We start from the raw sequence: 16748 nt of genomic DNA, 5'->3' as shown, positions 1-16748 counted from the left end.
TAACATATATACAAGACTCGTTTCTATATACACACGACTTTTGCTAAACAGTCTCTCTCTCAACATTGGACGTGATTGGTCAGTCGCGTTTTATGGCTATTTGATCTAAAATGACGTGAGTAAACTTTCCCATAAAGTGACAAGTATATTCCGTTTTGCTTTTTTTTCCTCTCTCTCATTATTATAATTACAGAAAACTGGTTTCAATTAATTATTCTAATTAAATATATAATATAATCTGTCTATTACATTTTTTTTCCAACAATATTCTTCTGTGTAAATAAATTTCAAAATTTCAACACGCAGAAAAATTGTCTCTTTTAATTGGAACAAAATTTTTCAACAATTAAAATTCCAATTATTTAAAAAAAATTTCTTCAATTTTTTCGAAATTCAATAATAATAATAATATTAATAAATAAATAATAATAATTAATAATAATAATAATAGTATTTTTCGAATTAAATAAACAAATTATTTTGTGTAATCAATAAAAATTTGTTAAGTTTTGCAAATTAATTGGTAAAATATAGCGAAGTTGGTTTTAAGTGGCAAAGTTGAAAACTTTTTGTATATTTTCTTTAATTATTAAAAAAAAAAAATTATTTTAAGAAAAAATTAATTTATTATCATATTTTTCTACAAAGCCGAGCAAATAAATGTAAATTTCGTTACACAACTTCCTCCATTGTTATATAGTAGTGACCCTCATTCTAAAACTATATAAATTTATACAATAAAACGGTAATGAATTATTTCTTGTTTTTTGAAAAAAAAAAAAAAAAATGAAGAAATTAATTTTATTTCAATGTAATTTATAATTTCGACCGAGATTTCTATTTAGATGTATACTATAAAGATGAAATATTTACAAAAAAAGATTTATAACATTTGTCATAAATTTTTAAATGTTGATAAATGAGAGAGAACTTTGAATATATGAAATAACATGTTGCTCCTTATCAATTTATAAATTTTCAATCAGAAAAATATCAATTGATGCTAATTATTTATTTATTAGGTAAAAGTGGATCATATATATAAATATATGTGAGGAAATTTGTGAGGGAGAAAATTGCAATGCGCGTTTTACAAGGCGTAATACATGTCGCATTAAAGAAATTAGAAACTGGTGTGCTCTACCGGGTTATGAGAAACACGCGAATGTCGCGCAAAACTTTCTCCATTGATTTGCTTTTGCGTTAGCCTTCTTGACCGGATATCGAATAAATCGAGCCCGCCTTTCAATATAAATATATATACTATAAGAGAAAGAAAGATTTCCTTTTTTATATCCAACTTCCATAGCGTCCCATAAAGATTCAATCTTTTCCAAGAGGTCACGTCTTTCAAATATAATTTTCCCAACGCTCGCAAAAATTCCGATTCGTCCTTGCGATATAAATTGTTAATTTCATAAAATGTGATCTCAATAAAAATTAACGAAACTTTTGCCAATTATTTTTTTTTTTTGATGCTTAAAACCTTTTATATATTACCTAAATGCGGAATTAACACGGCCCAATGCTGGCCCAGTATTGTCAAAATTAAAAAAAATTTAAATAAAAATTACTACAACTAATTAATATATAACACAAGCTCTGACAGAAATTGTTTTGATAAGCTGTATCTTAAGAAACACTGCGCCATTTCTGGCCCGAGATTCGTCTCATTATTAGAAAAGGTAATTTGTTTTCGGAAATTACAAAACACTTTAGCCATTGATACGCCATGAATGGGCCGAGATTCGTTTCAAGTTTTAAAATATAATTTGTCAAAATAGATTAAACACTTGAGCCATTGTTAAACCATTACTGGGCCAAGATTCGTTTAATTATTAGAGAAGGTAATTTGTCGCAAAAAAGATTAAAAATTTCTGCCATTGATGCGCCATTATAGGGCCGAGTTTCGTCTCATTCTTGGCAAAGATAATTTATCAAAACTTTTGCCATTGGTGCGCTATAGGAATAAGACGAGATTCGGCATATGTTTGACAAATCAAAATTTCTGAGAATCAGTGCCAATATTGGCCCAGTATTGAAACGAGATACGGTCAAAGTTTGGCAGAATAAGTGCCAATATTGGCCCAGAATTGAAACGAGATTCGGTGCAAGTTTGGCAGAATAAGTGCCAATATTCGCCCAGTATTGAAACGAGATTCGGTGCAAGTTTGGCAGAATAAGTGCCAATATTGGCCCAGTATTGATACGAGATTCGGTGCAAGTTTGGCAGAATAAGTGCCAATATTCTTTATTATAAATTAAAATTCAATCGAAATGAATTTACTTTGTATAGCAAGTAGTGCAAAAAAAAATTTGAAATACTCCCAACTAAATTGACGGTAATTTTCAGTTTATTTCAAGAAAAAAATAATGATCGATCTGAGATGGTATATATAGATAATGGAAGAAAAAAAATTGATATCTTCGCAGGAAAGATGAAATTTGATCTGCATCCTAAATATAGAAGCGAATGAAATTCAATGGAAATTTGGATTTTCAAATGTATAGTTATTTGCCGATTATTTCGTGCACGCAACAATCGATAAACTCTTTCTTGGAGTACAGTGTATACAAACATTAATTTGAGAGAAAGTAGAACGAACGATTCGTCATCTTATATATACAATATATATAAAATAACCAGAGGCAACCGTCATAATGACGGTATATAAAGAACTCGATATTTTCCATATATCTCGTATCATCAAGGACACATCCCGGATTATGAGTAAAATCACATTCCCGCGTGTGATCATCATCATCATAATTTAGCACTATTCATCCTTATTATACATTTAGATTAAGTTGTTTTTTCTCGAAATCAAAAGACAATCGCACTTTATAGCTAGGGAAAAAAAACAAACTTTTTCCTCTTCTGAAGAATCCATTTTTTTTTTTAATTTTATTTATATACTCGTGATTTTTATTACTGATTTTTAATTAAGAAATATAATTTTTCTGTCATCGAAAAGATATTGTATTTTTTTACGATCAAGAACAAAGAAATTGATTTAATATGTAAATTAATTTGTGATATTTTTATTTTTTATTGTCTCGAGAAAATGTAACCAAGAAAATTTATGCGTGTTTATTCAATTATTATTATTTGGTATTGGTAGTATCATCACGTATTATCGCAAGTATCGTAGCGTATTTATTTCAGTTATATTCGATTGGTTCGTCCCTCAACGTGTAACGATTTAAAATTGCGTAACGAGCAAAGACAAAACAAAGAAAAAGTAGAGAAACCAAATTCTCTGTAATGAAAAACATCTTTTTTTAAAGAAACATGCTATACAATCGAATGGAGAAATTAAATATACATGTGAAATTCCAAAATATAAAAAAACAAATAAATTTCGATATTTCAAATTCAACACGGCCCAAAACTGGTTCAGTATTGGCAAAACACCAACTTTTTTTTGGCAGAAAATAAGCAAATTACAATTACTGATAATCGTTGCCAATATTGGCCCAGTATTGAGAAGAGATTCGACATAATATTTGGAAATTAAAATTACTGAAAATTAGTGCCAATATTTGCCCACTATTGAGCCAAGATTCGGTCTAATTTCAGTAAATTAAAGTTACTAAGAAATGGTGCCAATATTGGGCCAGTATTGTGACTTTATTCAAATCCAGCAAACTAGAATAACTGAGAATTGGCGCCAATATTAGGCCAGTATTGAGCCCACTATTGAGACAAGATTTGGTCCAATTTCATCAAAGTAGAATTAATGAGATTCGGTGCCAATATTTACCCAATATTGAGCCAAGATTCAGTCTAATTTCAGTAAATTAAAGTTACTATAAATGGTGCCAATATTGGGCCAGTATTGTGACTTTATTCAATTCCAGCAAACTAGAATAACTGAGAATTGGCGCCAATATTAGGCCAGTATTGAGCCCACTATTGAGACAAGATTTGGTCCAATTTCATCAAAGTAGAATTAATGAGATTCGGTGCCAATATTTACCCAATATTGAGCCAAGATTCAGTCTAATTTCAGTAAATTAAAGTTACTAAGAAATGGTGCCAATATTGGGCCAGTATTGTGACTTTATTCAATTCCAGCAAACTAGAATAACTGAGAATTGGCGCCAATATTAGACCAGTATTGAGCCGAGAATGCATGCCAATATTGGCCCACTATTGAGACAAGATTTGGTCCAATTTCATCAAAGTAGAATTAATGAGATTCAGTGCCAATATTTACCCAATATTGAGCCGAGATTCGGCCCAATGTCAGAAAATCATAATTACTAAGAATCGTTGCCAAAATTAGCCTGATATTGAGCCGAAATTCAGTGCCAGTATTGAGACGAGATTCTGCTCAATTTTAGAAAATTAGAATTGCTATAAATTATTTGCCAATATTGGCCCAATATAGAGGCGAGATTTGGAACAATGAACATAGATAAAAAAAAAATAATAACAAAAGATTAAAAAATGCGCTAACATTTGCAGAATTATTTCGATTTTATCACAATCTTCTTAAACAGATTGTTACACCTACTTCGAAAAAAGAGGATAATATATATAAATGAACGAGATCTTTGATTGAGAGCCTAATATGTATACATAATAAGTTAATTCCATTTATGGATGCATCTCTGCTCTTTTGACAAAAAGGTATTTTCTCACATACACACTCATATATTTATAAATCGAGCATTGCACCACGTCGAATCGTGCATTGGATTCTCGTGCAAATGCAACCGTATTGCATTCCTATTACCTATAAAATCTGCAATTTATCGTCGCAAATATATACCGATCACAAAACACACACGTGTAATGCAGGCAAATTTTCGAGTTGAATTTTTTTTATTTTTCTTTCTTTTTACCTTCCATACCCGGAAATTCTATATCATGCAACATGCTAAGCTTATATAGCCCCGGAGAATTTTAATTTGAAAAACAGTCGCAAATATAAAATGGACTCGATTTCCAGTAAACGAGAAATAATCATATAGTCGCGAGGTTGCAAAATATTCTTTACTGTCGATCACGATATTGTCTTGGCCGCGCGCGCGTGTATTGGCATCAGGACTCAAATACATATATATATAATTTTTATCTTATAAATGGATCTTCATAATGAAATTTTCCGTATTTCAGAATATTGTTTTCAAATACTTATCGATTTAAGATTTTTTTTTTTTTGTTATTAGTATTGGATAAAGTAAAATTTTTTAGTCAGACAACGTTTGTTCCACGGAGAAAAATGGAAAAATGTATAAAGTAACTTTTACTATACTTTAAAAATAAAACCGGAACTTTCCACAGTTTCTGTGCATTACTGTCAATTTTTATTTCAGAAATAGTAAAATTTACTCCTGAAGTAGTGAAAATTAGTCCGGAAATAGTAAATATTACTATTTCTTGATGAAAAATTGACAGAAATGTGCAAAAACTGCGTACAGTTCCGGTTTTACTTTTAAAGCATAGTAAAAGTTACTTTATTCGTTATTCTATTTTTTCCATGTCTCATAAAAAATATAATCAGTAACAGTTACAGTCCGTTTTAAGTAGAGAAAACTCTTAAGAATTTTTTAAAATGTATATCAGTTGCAAAAAAAAAATAATATTGCAATTAGACATTTTCCAGAATTTTTATAATTAGAGTTTCAGTGGTAAAAGTCAATTTCAGTCAGACGGGATGGTTTAATTTCATGTAATTTCGCTATAGCAGTAGTAAAAGTACGTTGAAGTCAGACCAAAATTATAATGCTCTTGTGATTTTAGTTACAGTAGTAAATACTATTTATTCGAATTATTATAATTTTTTGTATCAGTAGTAAAAGACAGTTTTAGTCAGACATTTAATGCACTGCAAAAAGAAGTATCTTATTTTAAGATGTTTTGGTCGCCTTTTTAAGATGTTTCTTACAACTTGCTTCTAAGTTATCAAAAATATCTTAAAATGCATTCACAGAAAATTAAAAGGCATTAAAATAAGCTGCAACGCTTATTATTTTAATCCAAATTTGCTTATTTTAATACCAAAATGGATTAAAATAAGCAAAATTGGATTAAAGTAATAAGCGTTGCAGCTTATTTTAATGACTTTTAATTTTCTGTGAACTTTTTTGAATCTTTGCAATTTTTTCACCAGTAGTAAAAGACAATTACAGTCAGCCAGAAATTCTAGAAGTTAAAAAAATCTTTTCTAACTAGAAGCAATTTTATTTTTATATTTATCTTTCTTATCATAGTCAGTTTTTTTTCTATTTCTTTTTCATTTTTTTTTTCGAAAACGTTTCAAAAACAAAATTAATGTCATGATTATCCAGCAAGTTTGATCAAATTTCACTCGTTTCGATATCGTGTCACGGCGATAGTTTCCTCGTTCGATGGGGCTTCTTGTCGACCACTGTCTTTCCCTTTCTACTTGACATAGCACCACCATCTCTCATTACATAAGTAATTCACGTTAAAGAAGGAAAGCCGTGGGAGTGTAACTTGTTACCGTTGACGATTGGCCCCAGGACACACACATACACACACACACACGAAGGGATAATAATAACGAAAATTGGATAGCTAACCACTGGTCATTTCAGAAATAAATAAAAAAAAACTAAACTTTTCCCTCTAAAACAACTTTTTCAATACAAAGAGAAAAATAAAATCAATTTCCCAGAAAGTGAAATTATATAGATAAAAATTTCCCCTCTCTCTTTTTCTCAATTCTCCTAAATAATAATAACAATAATAATAATAATAATAATAATAGTAAAAAATTATTACTAGTTGTACAATGAAGAAATTAAAATTTTTTTTCCGATCAGATTAATAATTTCCTTTTTTCTATAAGAGAAAATTGAATATATTTTGCGCAATATTTTTGTTGACTGTAAATAGATATTGCCTAATATCAAATAACTTTTATATTCGCACAGTAATCTATTCAGATAAGTGACATCAAAAGAAATAAAAAAAAAAAGACTTTGAATAGCGGTATTTAGAAATTCCTTTATCGTATCTTCGTTAAGTGTATATATATATATATATATATATATATATATATGCAATATCCTCGAGTGACAACTTGCATAATGTCCTCATATCGCACAAAAAAACGATGAACGATAAAATAAATAAAAAGAAAAAATACGATATGTATAGGATTCATTCGAATATAAACAACTACATTTCACTCGTTTCCTTGAGAAACTTTTCCAATTAATCGATCACCTGTTTGCTTTACTATATATTTTCTTGTGGTTAACCACCGCGTGTTGCTGTTTTCATTCGCGTATATATATATTGAAAGTCGAGTCCTTGCTAATCGGTTTCTCTGCGATGCGTGAAAGCGAGAATAGTGTGATTTATTAATTGTTTCGATCGATATGCCAATATTTGCAAATATATATATATTAAAAAATTAATTTAGTCACCTCTTTCTATTTTTTTTATATATATTTAGGAAATATGGGAAATAGCTTAGAATTTTTCATTCAAGAATTCGGTCAAACAGGAAAAAAAAGTAGAAATTTAATTAGCTCCCGAGGTGATTCTATTTTCACTTAAGAGATTTATTGCTTCATTACAACGCTGGTAATCCGTTTTTTATTTTATTTTATTTTATTTTTTTTTTTTTGGACTTGTGTATGACTTTCTATTACACCTTCAATTTGATTCTTTAATGGGGAATTATATATGCGAATTAGTACAGGCGAAAAAATAATCGCTTAATAGAGAATAAATAATTAGTCATTAAATACCAGTGTGCGACAAGAAAGGATGTGAAAATTTCAAATTTTAAATGGAGAAAATAATATAGACGTTCTTAAAATTTATCAAATGCGATTTCAATAATAAATTATTATAAAAAAAATAATTCAAATATTAATAATTAATATTAGTGTTAATATCAATTAATTAAATATTAATAAGTACTTTTGACTAATTCAACTGCGCCGATTTGTTTATTTAATGAATTATTAAACGTTTTTGACTAATTCTTAGTCAAAAATTACTAATTGTCAGTAGAAAACTACTAATTCACTAAATAAACATTATTAAATAAATTTGTAGTTTTCTTCTAACAGTTAGTAATTTTTTAATAACAATTAATAATTTTTTACCAAAAATTAGTAACCGTTTTGAATTATTTTTGAATAATTGTTAGCAAACATGATTAACTAATAGTAGAAAAGTACTAATTGATAGTAAAAAACTACTAATTCCTTTACTAAAGTTTACTAATAGAAATAGTAGACTTACTAAAAAAAATATTAGTTTTCTACAAAATAATTAGTCATTTTTTTTACTAAGAATTAGTAACCGTTTTGACTAATTTTGAATAAAAATGACTAATTGACAGTAAAAAAGTAACCTTACTAAATAAATTAGTATTTTTTTACTATTATTTAATTTTTTTTGACTAATTCTAAATCAAAATGGTTACTAATTTTCTTAATGAACGAATTGGCGCAATTTAAATACTCTAAATAATTTACAAACTTTTTGCTTTTGAATTATGTAAAATTTAACTAAACTCAAAAAGTTAAATTTTAGTTAAATTTTACTAATTCGAAAGTAAAACTTTTGTTTACTATTAATTAGTTAAATTTAACTATAATAGTGAAAAAATAAAATACTATAAATAAAATAATATAAAAAAATACTATAATAGTATAATAAATAGTGAAAAAAATTTATTTACTATCGAATTAGTAAATTTTAACTAATTCAAAAGTAAAAAGTTAAATTTTAATTAAATTTTACTAATGCGGGTACTAATACTATAATAGTATTATAATACCAAAAAATTTACAAACGAATTAGTAAAACTTAACTAACTTAAAAGCAAAAAGTTACTCTCTAAATCTGAATTAGTAAAAATGTTTACTAATTTGAATTAGTGACTCACTTTTTGCTTCTCAATTAGTAAAATTCTACTAATTATTAGTAACTTTTACTAACAATTAGTAAAATTCTACTAATTATTAGTAACTTTTACTAACAATTAGTAAAATTTTACTAATTCAGTAGCAAAAAGTGAGTCACTAATTCAAATTAGTAAAAAATTTTACTAATTCAGATTTAGAGAGTAAATTTTAGTTGAATTTTACTAATTTGATAGTAAAAAATGTTTGTCTGAAAAATAATTATATCTAATAAAAATCATTGAAAATGAAAATTCTAACTAATAATTTTTTACGAGAAATTAATTCGCCTCCAATTCCAAACATTCTTTAAACAAAAAAAAAGAAATGCAATTTAATCAAAACAAGAATTATCATTCGAGTATGCCTATAATTTTTGAAATGCAATGAATCTTTCTATATATCTATTGAGGAATAATCCGTTCGGTATTTGCGATCAATCGACGATTATATATATATACGAAGAAGAAACTTCTCATGCGTCGTCGAACCCATCAGAGAGATAAAGAGTGACGTTTCTTCGGGACGCGAGAAAACTCGTTGGAACGACATTGTCCATAAGCGAGAAACGTTTTAGTTGCGGGTATATAGAATATATAAGAAGACGTCTGGTGCAACTTTCCTTTAACGAGCTTGTATAAATGTGTGTCCATACGATTTATGGAGATGTCGTGCTTCTGAGTTGGTGGCAGTCTTTGCCGGGTCGTGACATCTCATAGTAATAGTTTCCAAAGTTTTAATCTCATATACTTTTATTATATATTGCCAAGTGTTGTACTGTCTTCGATGTTTAAAAAAAATTATCCTCTCTGAATCTAACACAGAAAAAACCTGAACTCAAAATGATAGCGTATGCTACTCATTTTGATATGCAGCAAAAATGAGTCAGGTTGGTGACGCCACTGTCTATGTCGTTTAGCATTAACTCATTTTTGCTGCATATCAAAATGAGACTAAGTTTTTTCTGTGAAATTAGCTTTGACTATTCTCTAAATTTCAGGGACTGTCTCGGACACGAAATGTTGTTGAATTTTAAGAAAGTGTCCGTGTAGTGTCGCGACTCGACACGTTTGAAAACAATTAAAAGTATGGTGGCGAGACCCGACACTTTTAAAACTTTTCAAACGTATCGTGGCACGACCCGACACAGTTAAGAAATTCATAATTGTATCGTGGCGAAGCACGATACGTTTAGAAATTTGTAATCGTATCGTGGCAGGACTGGACACGTTTACGAATTTCCAAAAGTATCGTGGCGCGACTAGACACATTAACAATTTGAGAATCGTATCGTATCATGACTTGCCACGACACGATAATTCTGCATAAATATGTCGTGTCGTATGAAAAAAAATTGTTCAATTAATTTAAACTTATCTATTATGTATTATCTATTATAATATAGTATATATGGAATAATAATAATACTAATAATAATATGCATACAAAATAATATACAATACTATATAATTTTTATATTATATTATATTATATTATATTATATTATATTATATTATATTATATTATATTATATTATATTATATTATATTATATTATATTATATTATATTATATTATATTATATTATATTATATTATATTATATTATATTATATTATATTATATTATATTATATTATATTATATTATATTATATTATATTATATTATATTATATTATATTATATTATATTATATTATATTATATTATATTATATTATATTATATTATATTATTTCCACGAATTTCTGTTTTCATCCTATACTGTTTATTTTCATGTATTTCTTTTTGTATTATCAACAACTTATTGTCTAGTATGTAAACAAACCACACTTAAAATTAAAAATAATTTTGTTCAATAAAATTAATAGATTAATTTAATTTATTAACATTTTAATATTATTATGATTTTAAGAATTGAAAAAAATGTAAGACTTGATTACGAATTCCATATCAGTTTTTTAAAATTCAAAATGGCGGATCCAATATACCGAATCAAAATAACTAAAAATGGGCAAATTCGTCTAAACCATGTTACCCAGGGGTTTTCGGGGTCGCTGATTACGAATCTGACATCAGTTTTTCAAAGTTCAAAATGGCGGATCCAATATGGCGGAAGACAGAATAAAAAATTAATCGGATTGTATTAAAAACCTATTACTCGGGGGTTTTCAGGGTCATTGATTACGAATTGTGACAAAAGTTTTTCAAAATTCAAAATGTCCCAAAAAACGCTCGAGTAACAAGTTTCAAAAGATCCGATCCTTTTTAAAAAATTGTTCAGCATATTAGATCCGCCATTTTGAATATTAAAAACAGAAAAAGAACTAGGCGCAATTGCGCCTACATCTAGGGTTTCGTGGCGCTTTAAATTTTAATGTCTACTACTGAGACATGTCAACTATAGGGACATGTCAACTATAGGGACATGTCAACTATATGGACATGTCAACTATATGGACATGTCAACTATTGGGACATGTCAACTATTGGGACATGTCAATTACTGAGACAGGTCAACTACTGGGACATGTCAATTATAGGGGCCCCAAAAGTTTAATTTGGGATCTGTGGGCCCCAAAATTTGAATTTGGGATCTGTGGTGCCCCAAAAGTTTAATTTGGGATCTGTGGGGCCCCAAAATTTTAATTTGGGATCTGTGGTGCCCCAAAATTTTAATTTGGGATCTGTGGTGCCCCAAAATATACTACGGACAGACGGACGCCAAAGTGAAACTATAAGGCTTTCGGCCATGGGCCACGAAACCCTAAAAAACTGATGTTACATTTGTAATCAGCGACCCTGAAAACCCCTCAGTAACCGGTTTCAATCCAATCCGATTAATTTTTTATTTTGTCGTCCGCCATATTGGATCCGCCATTTTGAATTTTGAAAAACTTTTGTCACAATTCGTAATCAATGACCCTGAAAACCCCCGAGTAATAGGTTTTTAATACAATCCGATTAATTTTTTATTCTGTCTTCCGCCATATTGGATCCGCCATTTTGAACTTTGAAAAACTGATGTCAGATTCGTAATCAGCGACCCCGAAAACCCCTGGGTAACATGGTTTAGACGAATTTGCCCATTTTTAGTTATTTTGATTCGGTATATTGGATCCGCCATTTTGAATTTTAAAAAACTGATATGGAATTCGTAATCAAGTCTTACATTTTTTTCAATTCTTTAAATCATAATAATATTAAAATGTTAATAAATTAAATTAATCTATTAATTTTATTGAACAAAATTATTTTTAATTTTAAGTGTGGTTTGTTTACATACTAGACAATAAGTTGTTGATAATACAAAAAAACATACATGAAAATAAACAGTATAGGATGAAAACAGAAATTCGTGGAAATAATATAATATAATATAATATAATATAATATAATATAATATAATATAATATAATATAATATAATATAATATAATATAATATAATATAATATAATATAATATAATATAATATAATATAATATAATATAATATAATATAATATAATATAATATAATATAATATAATATAATATAATATAATATAATATAATATAATATAATATAATATAATATAATATAATATAATATAATATAATATAATATAATATAATATAATATAATATAATATAATATAATATAATATAATATAATATAATATAATATAATATAATATAATATAATATAAATTTAATAATTTACATTTGATATATATTCAATCTATATCTATTTTATTTTAATTTTATTTCTTGAAAATGTTATTGAAGGATTAATAAACTGTCAAGATGTTGATCAACAAGTTTCATTGTATGCGACACGAAATTCATAATTATTTTTGTATTGTGTCGTGTAGTTCAGCCCCAAGATACGATTCTCAAATTTTTATTGTGTCTAGTCGCGCCACGATACTTTTGGAAATTCGTAAACGTGTCCAGTCCTGCCACGATACGATTACAAATTTCTAAACGTATCGTGCTTCGACACGATACAATTATGAATTTCTTAACTGTGTCGGGTCGTGCCACGATACGTTTGAAAAGTTTTAAAAGTGTCGGGTCTCGCCACGATACTTTTAATTGTTTTCAAACGTGTCGAGTCGCGACACTACACGGACACGACACAAATATTTCGAGACAGTCCCTGCTAAATTTAAATTAGTAAAAATTTTAACTAATATTTTTGCTTTTGAATTAGTTAAATTTAACTAACTGTATAGTAAAAAAATATTTTATTAGTACAATAATACCCGTGCAGAAATTTTGAAAGGGCCCACGTCGGCAAGCTCCAAAATCGCATGAAACGGGGAACCCGATTGGGGCCATAGAAAAAGCCTTATTTCAGCCCGATTAAAATCGATGAAAACCGGGGCCCGACCAGGGCCTGGTTTGGCCCCGGTCGAGTTCCCTGTTTGTACCAGGTTGGTGAATTTCTGCTCGGGTATTTTTATTTTTATAGTATTTTATTATATTACTATTATACCCTTGCAGAAATTCGCCAACCTGGCAATGACCTGGTTGAAACTGGGAACCCGACCGGGCCAAAACTAGGGCCTGGTCGGGCTCAGGTTTTCATCGATTTTAATCGGACTGAAATAGGCCCCGATCGGATTCCCTGTTTCATGCGATTTTGGAGCTTCCCGACGTGGGCCCTGTCAGGGCCCTTTCAAAATTTCTGCATAGTTAAACTATCCGGGTAGAAATTGCCCAACCAGGGCCCTAGTAGGGAATGAAACGTCACACCTGATCAGGGCCAAATCAGGGCGACTAGAAAATGTGGACTTCCTAATCAGGGCCACATCAGGCGCGGCGTTTCATTCCGTAATAGGGCAGTCTGGTTCGACCCCGATTTGGGCCCTGGCAAAATTTCTGCACGGGTATATAAGTAAAATGAAATTAACATTTCGGTGGCAGCGGTGGGATTACTGATCGTGCATCTATAAAATAAAAATACCTGCCTCTATAAATTTTCTTTTCGGAAAATAAAAATTTTTGACAGAAGACACCGTCTCTAGTTATTGTATATAATTTATAATAAAAATAATTATCTAATATTCGACGAATTAACTTTCAGTTCAAAGACATATTTCTGTATATGGAATTCGGAAAAGTTTGAAATCAATCCTAAATAACCCAAATATATTTAAAACAAGATTTTCTCATTTATATTTAAATGTCAAAAAGATCAAACACTTCTTATCTTTCTAAAAAATGAAATTCGAAACTATGTCCAAAGAGTAAAGAGAAAAAAAGAGAATAAATATTTTTTGACACTATCGATAGGAATATACAATAAAAATCGATTCCTAAAAAAAAGAAATGTGACACAGTTTCTAATGTGTATTGGTATTAATAGTGGGTGCCGCTCATTCAAGCAAAATACGTGTGGAGTTGATATGAGATCGGGAGGGCAATGCTCGATGTGGCCTTGCTCGCGACCTCCTCGGAACGTCCCGCAAGGTAGAAAAGGTGAAGGAAGAGGGTAAAGGAGGTGGTTATCTCTCCGTATAGTTAACTGCATCCTTCTGGGCAGGTATTATATACATATATGAGAATGTATTCGTGAATAGAGAAAAATACATAAACGAAACGCCAAGAAATATATAAAGTGAGACCGAGAATAATTTGTGAAAGTTAAGAAGAAAGAGAGAGAGAGAGAGAGAGAGAGAGAGAATTTCTTTGAAGGGAAATCTTTTTTCATAAAATACATTCTGTATATATATATATATATATATATATATATGTATATATTGATATGTAATGGTATTTATGCAACTTGAGAATGTGTGCGAAGGCGACAAAAAGTTCAAATTCCTTCCGTCTTCTACTTCTTCTTATTCGGTTTCTTGCACTTCAGGCCTCTTACTGCTTTTCTTGTTCCTGCACTTATACATCATCTCTCTCTCTCTCTTTTTCATTTTTTCCCCTCTTTTTCTTCTCTTACTCCAGTTTTGCACCTGTCTTCCTTGAATATTCCAACCAGTGCAGGGACCTCTCATCTGTATATAAGTGTTATAGAGTAGAAAATAGAGAGAGAGAGGGAGATTTTTCCACTCAGTGAGAACTTATACTCGAGTCATAAAACCAATGACGTAGGCGAGGAAACATGAGACCTTGAGAGAGCTCGAGATACGAAGAAAAGGGAGCAGAAAATTTATTGATGAGTTATAATGATTGCCTGGCAATTTCTTTTTTTTTTTTACAAAAATAAGAATTTTATTTTCTTATATTCTCTTTTATAAATAATATATATATATATATATATATATATGATAAATGAGAATAAGAAACTGATTCCAACAACATTTATCATAATTTTAATTTCTGCTTTTGTTATATGGATTATTGAAAGAAAATTTTACCATAAATAAACAAAAAAGTCCTTGACATTCATGCGATCGTCAGAAGCAATGTGTAATTTACATATTTATATGCAATGCCGCATGCAGAAAGACGTCATGGGGTTTTGTGTGAAGAATCACTGATACTTGATTCTAGTTCGCGAATACAAATTGTTTCTGGAGCTCATTTAATTTTTTGTCGCCTCTCTCTCTCTCTGTCTCTCTTTCTCTAACGCATCAGGAAAAGAATGTTAAAAAAGCAAAGGGAAAAATCAGGAATGTTCAGTTAAATGGACATTTTTACTATATAGATATATATATATATAAGTGCCAGCGTGTATGTGAAAGGAATTGACGATGAGTGGAAAAAACAAAAGGAGAGGTCAGTTTCTGTCCAACATGGCAGAATGGCAAACGTTTGCGGTTGATTGTCATATGTTCACAGAACCGAGAGAATTTGTCCTATGTCATTAGTGTTTCATGAGGTGTGGCATATGACACTGGGAATCATTTCCATATATATATAGCATTTCAAAACTCATAATTCAATATTAAAAAAAAATTATTTGATTCAAATAATCTGTTATATCAAATAAATATTTACTCGAACCAAATAATTTTAATTTTAATTAAATTAACTGTATTTGAAGCAATAATTTCCATATTTGAAACAAATACCATTTAATTGATTTAAATAATTATTATTTGATCCGAATCTAAATTTTAATGTAACTTAAAAAAATATTCTTTCCGAATCAATTCGTTCAATTCTGAAGTTGAATTTGTTTCCCGTTTTTATCCGAATTGAAATTTCTACGTAACTCAACAAAATAATTCTTTTCGTATCATTCCGAATCAATTTGTTTTATTCCAATTTTAATGCTTTTGAATTCTGAAATTTCATTCCAAACCAATAGAAACTAAATTTTAATCCTTTTAAATTATGTTTCATTCTGAATGAAACCGTTTCCAAGATTAATTTGAAATAAAATTTTAGGATTAAAATTTAGTTTCAGAATGAAACAAAATTGATTCAGAAAGAAAAAACAATTAAAATTTAGCATTAATATTAGAAAATTAAGAATAAAAACAAAAGTTTTGCAAATTTATTATGAATTGATAAAAGGGAAAAAATTTACGTAATCTGTTTCATGTAATATGTGTGTAAGATCGCGTGTCAATTTTCTGCGTTTGCTTTCAGTCAACATCGAATGAGATGACAATTTACCGTGACGTTACCGTTAAGGAAACACACTCTCCGTGAATATTCCAGACATGTGATACACTCACGCAAGGGCACTTTTATAAATGCACGATGATGCTTTTGTTATAAAATAACATGAACGTAATATGTCACACGTTTTCTTAAATAACCCAGACTTCTATTTAACTGAATTTTATAAAGTACAAAATTTTAATAAAATTACTAATAAAAAATTTAAATTATTTTTATTAAAAAATATTTTTATAAAAAACTAATATTTGTACTAAATAAAAATATTTATAATAAAAAA

General features: G+C 28.9%; 2 protein-coding genes across 9 annotated transcripts in view; one reads left to right on the top strand and one right to left on the bottom strand.

The window, feature by feature from the left end:
- Positions 1-16748, top strand: part of LOC127288513 (protein cordon-bleu) — a 131624-nt gene that overhangs the window by 69266 nt on the left and 45610 nt on the right. The window contains exon 1 of one of the 8 annotated variants that reach the window (XM_051316000.1): positions 96-115. The exons of the other annotated variants lie outside the window; for them this stretch is intronic. Coding sequence (XP_051171957.1) covers positions 111-115 — 5 coding nt within the window. The 5' untranslated portion in view covers positions 96-110. Of the gene's footprint in view, positions 1-95; positions 116-16748 lie in introns of those variants that run through there. 8 annotated transcript variants of the gene reach the window in all.
- LOC127288524 (NADH dehydrogenase [ubiquinone] 1 alpha subcomplex subunit 10, mitochondrial) overlaps positions 1-16748 on the bottom strand; it is a 132217-nt gene that overhangs the window by 99455 nt on the left and 16014 nt on the right. The gene's annotated exons all lie outside the window — the stretch shown is intronic.

The sequence above is a fragment of the Leptopilina boulardi genome, unplaced genomic scaffold (assembly GCF_019393585.1).
Source record: "Leptopilina boulardi isolate dan_hultmark-lab unplaced genomic scaffold, ZJU_Lbou_2.1 LbouV2_392, whole genome shotgun sequence".
Classification (NCBI taxonomy): Eukaryota; Metazoa; Arthropoda; class Insecta; order Hymenoptera; family Figitidae; genus Leptopilina; species Leptopilina boulardi.
The sequence above is the reverse complement of the archived record's forward strand: the minus strand, read 5'-3'. Positions and strand labels throughout refer to the sequence as shown.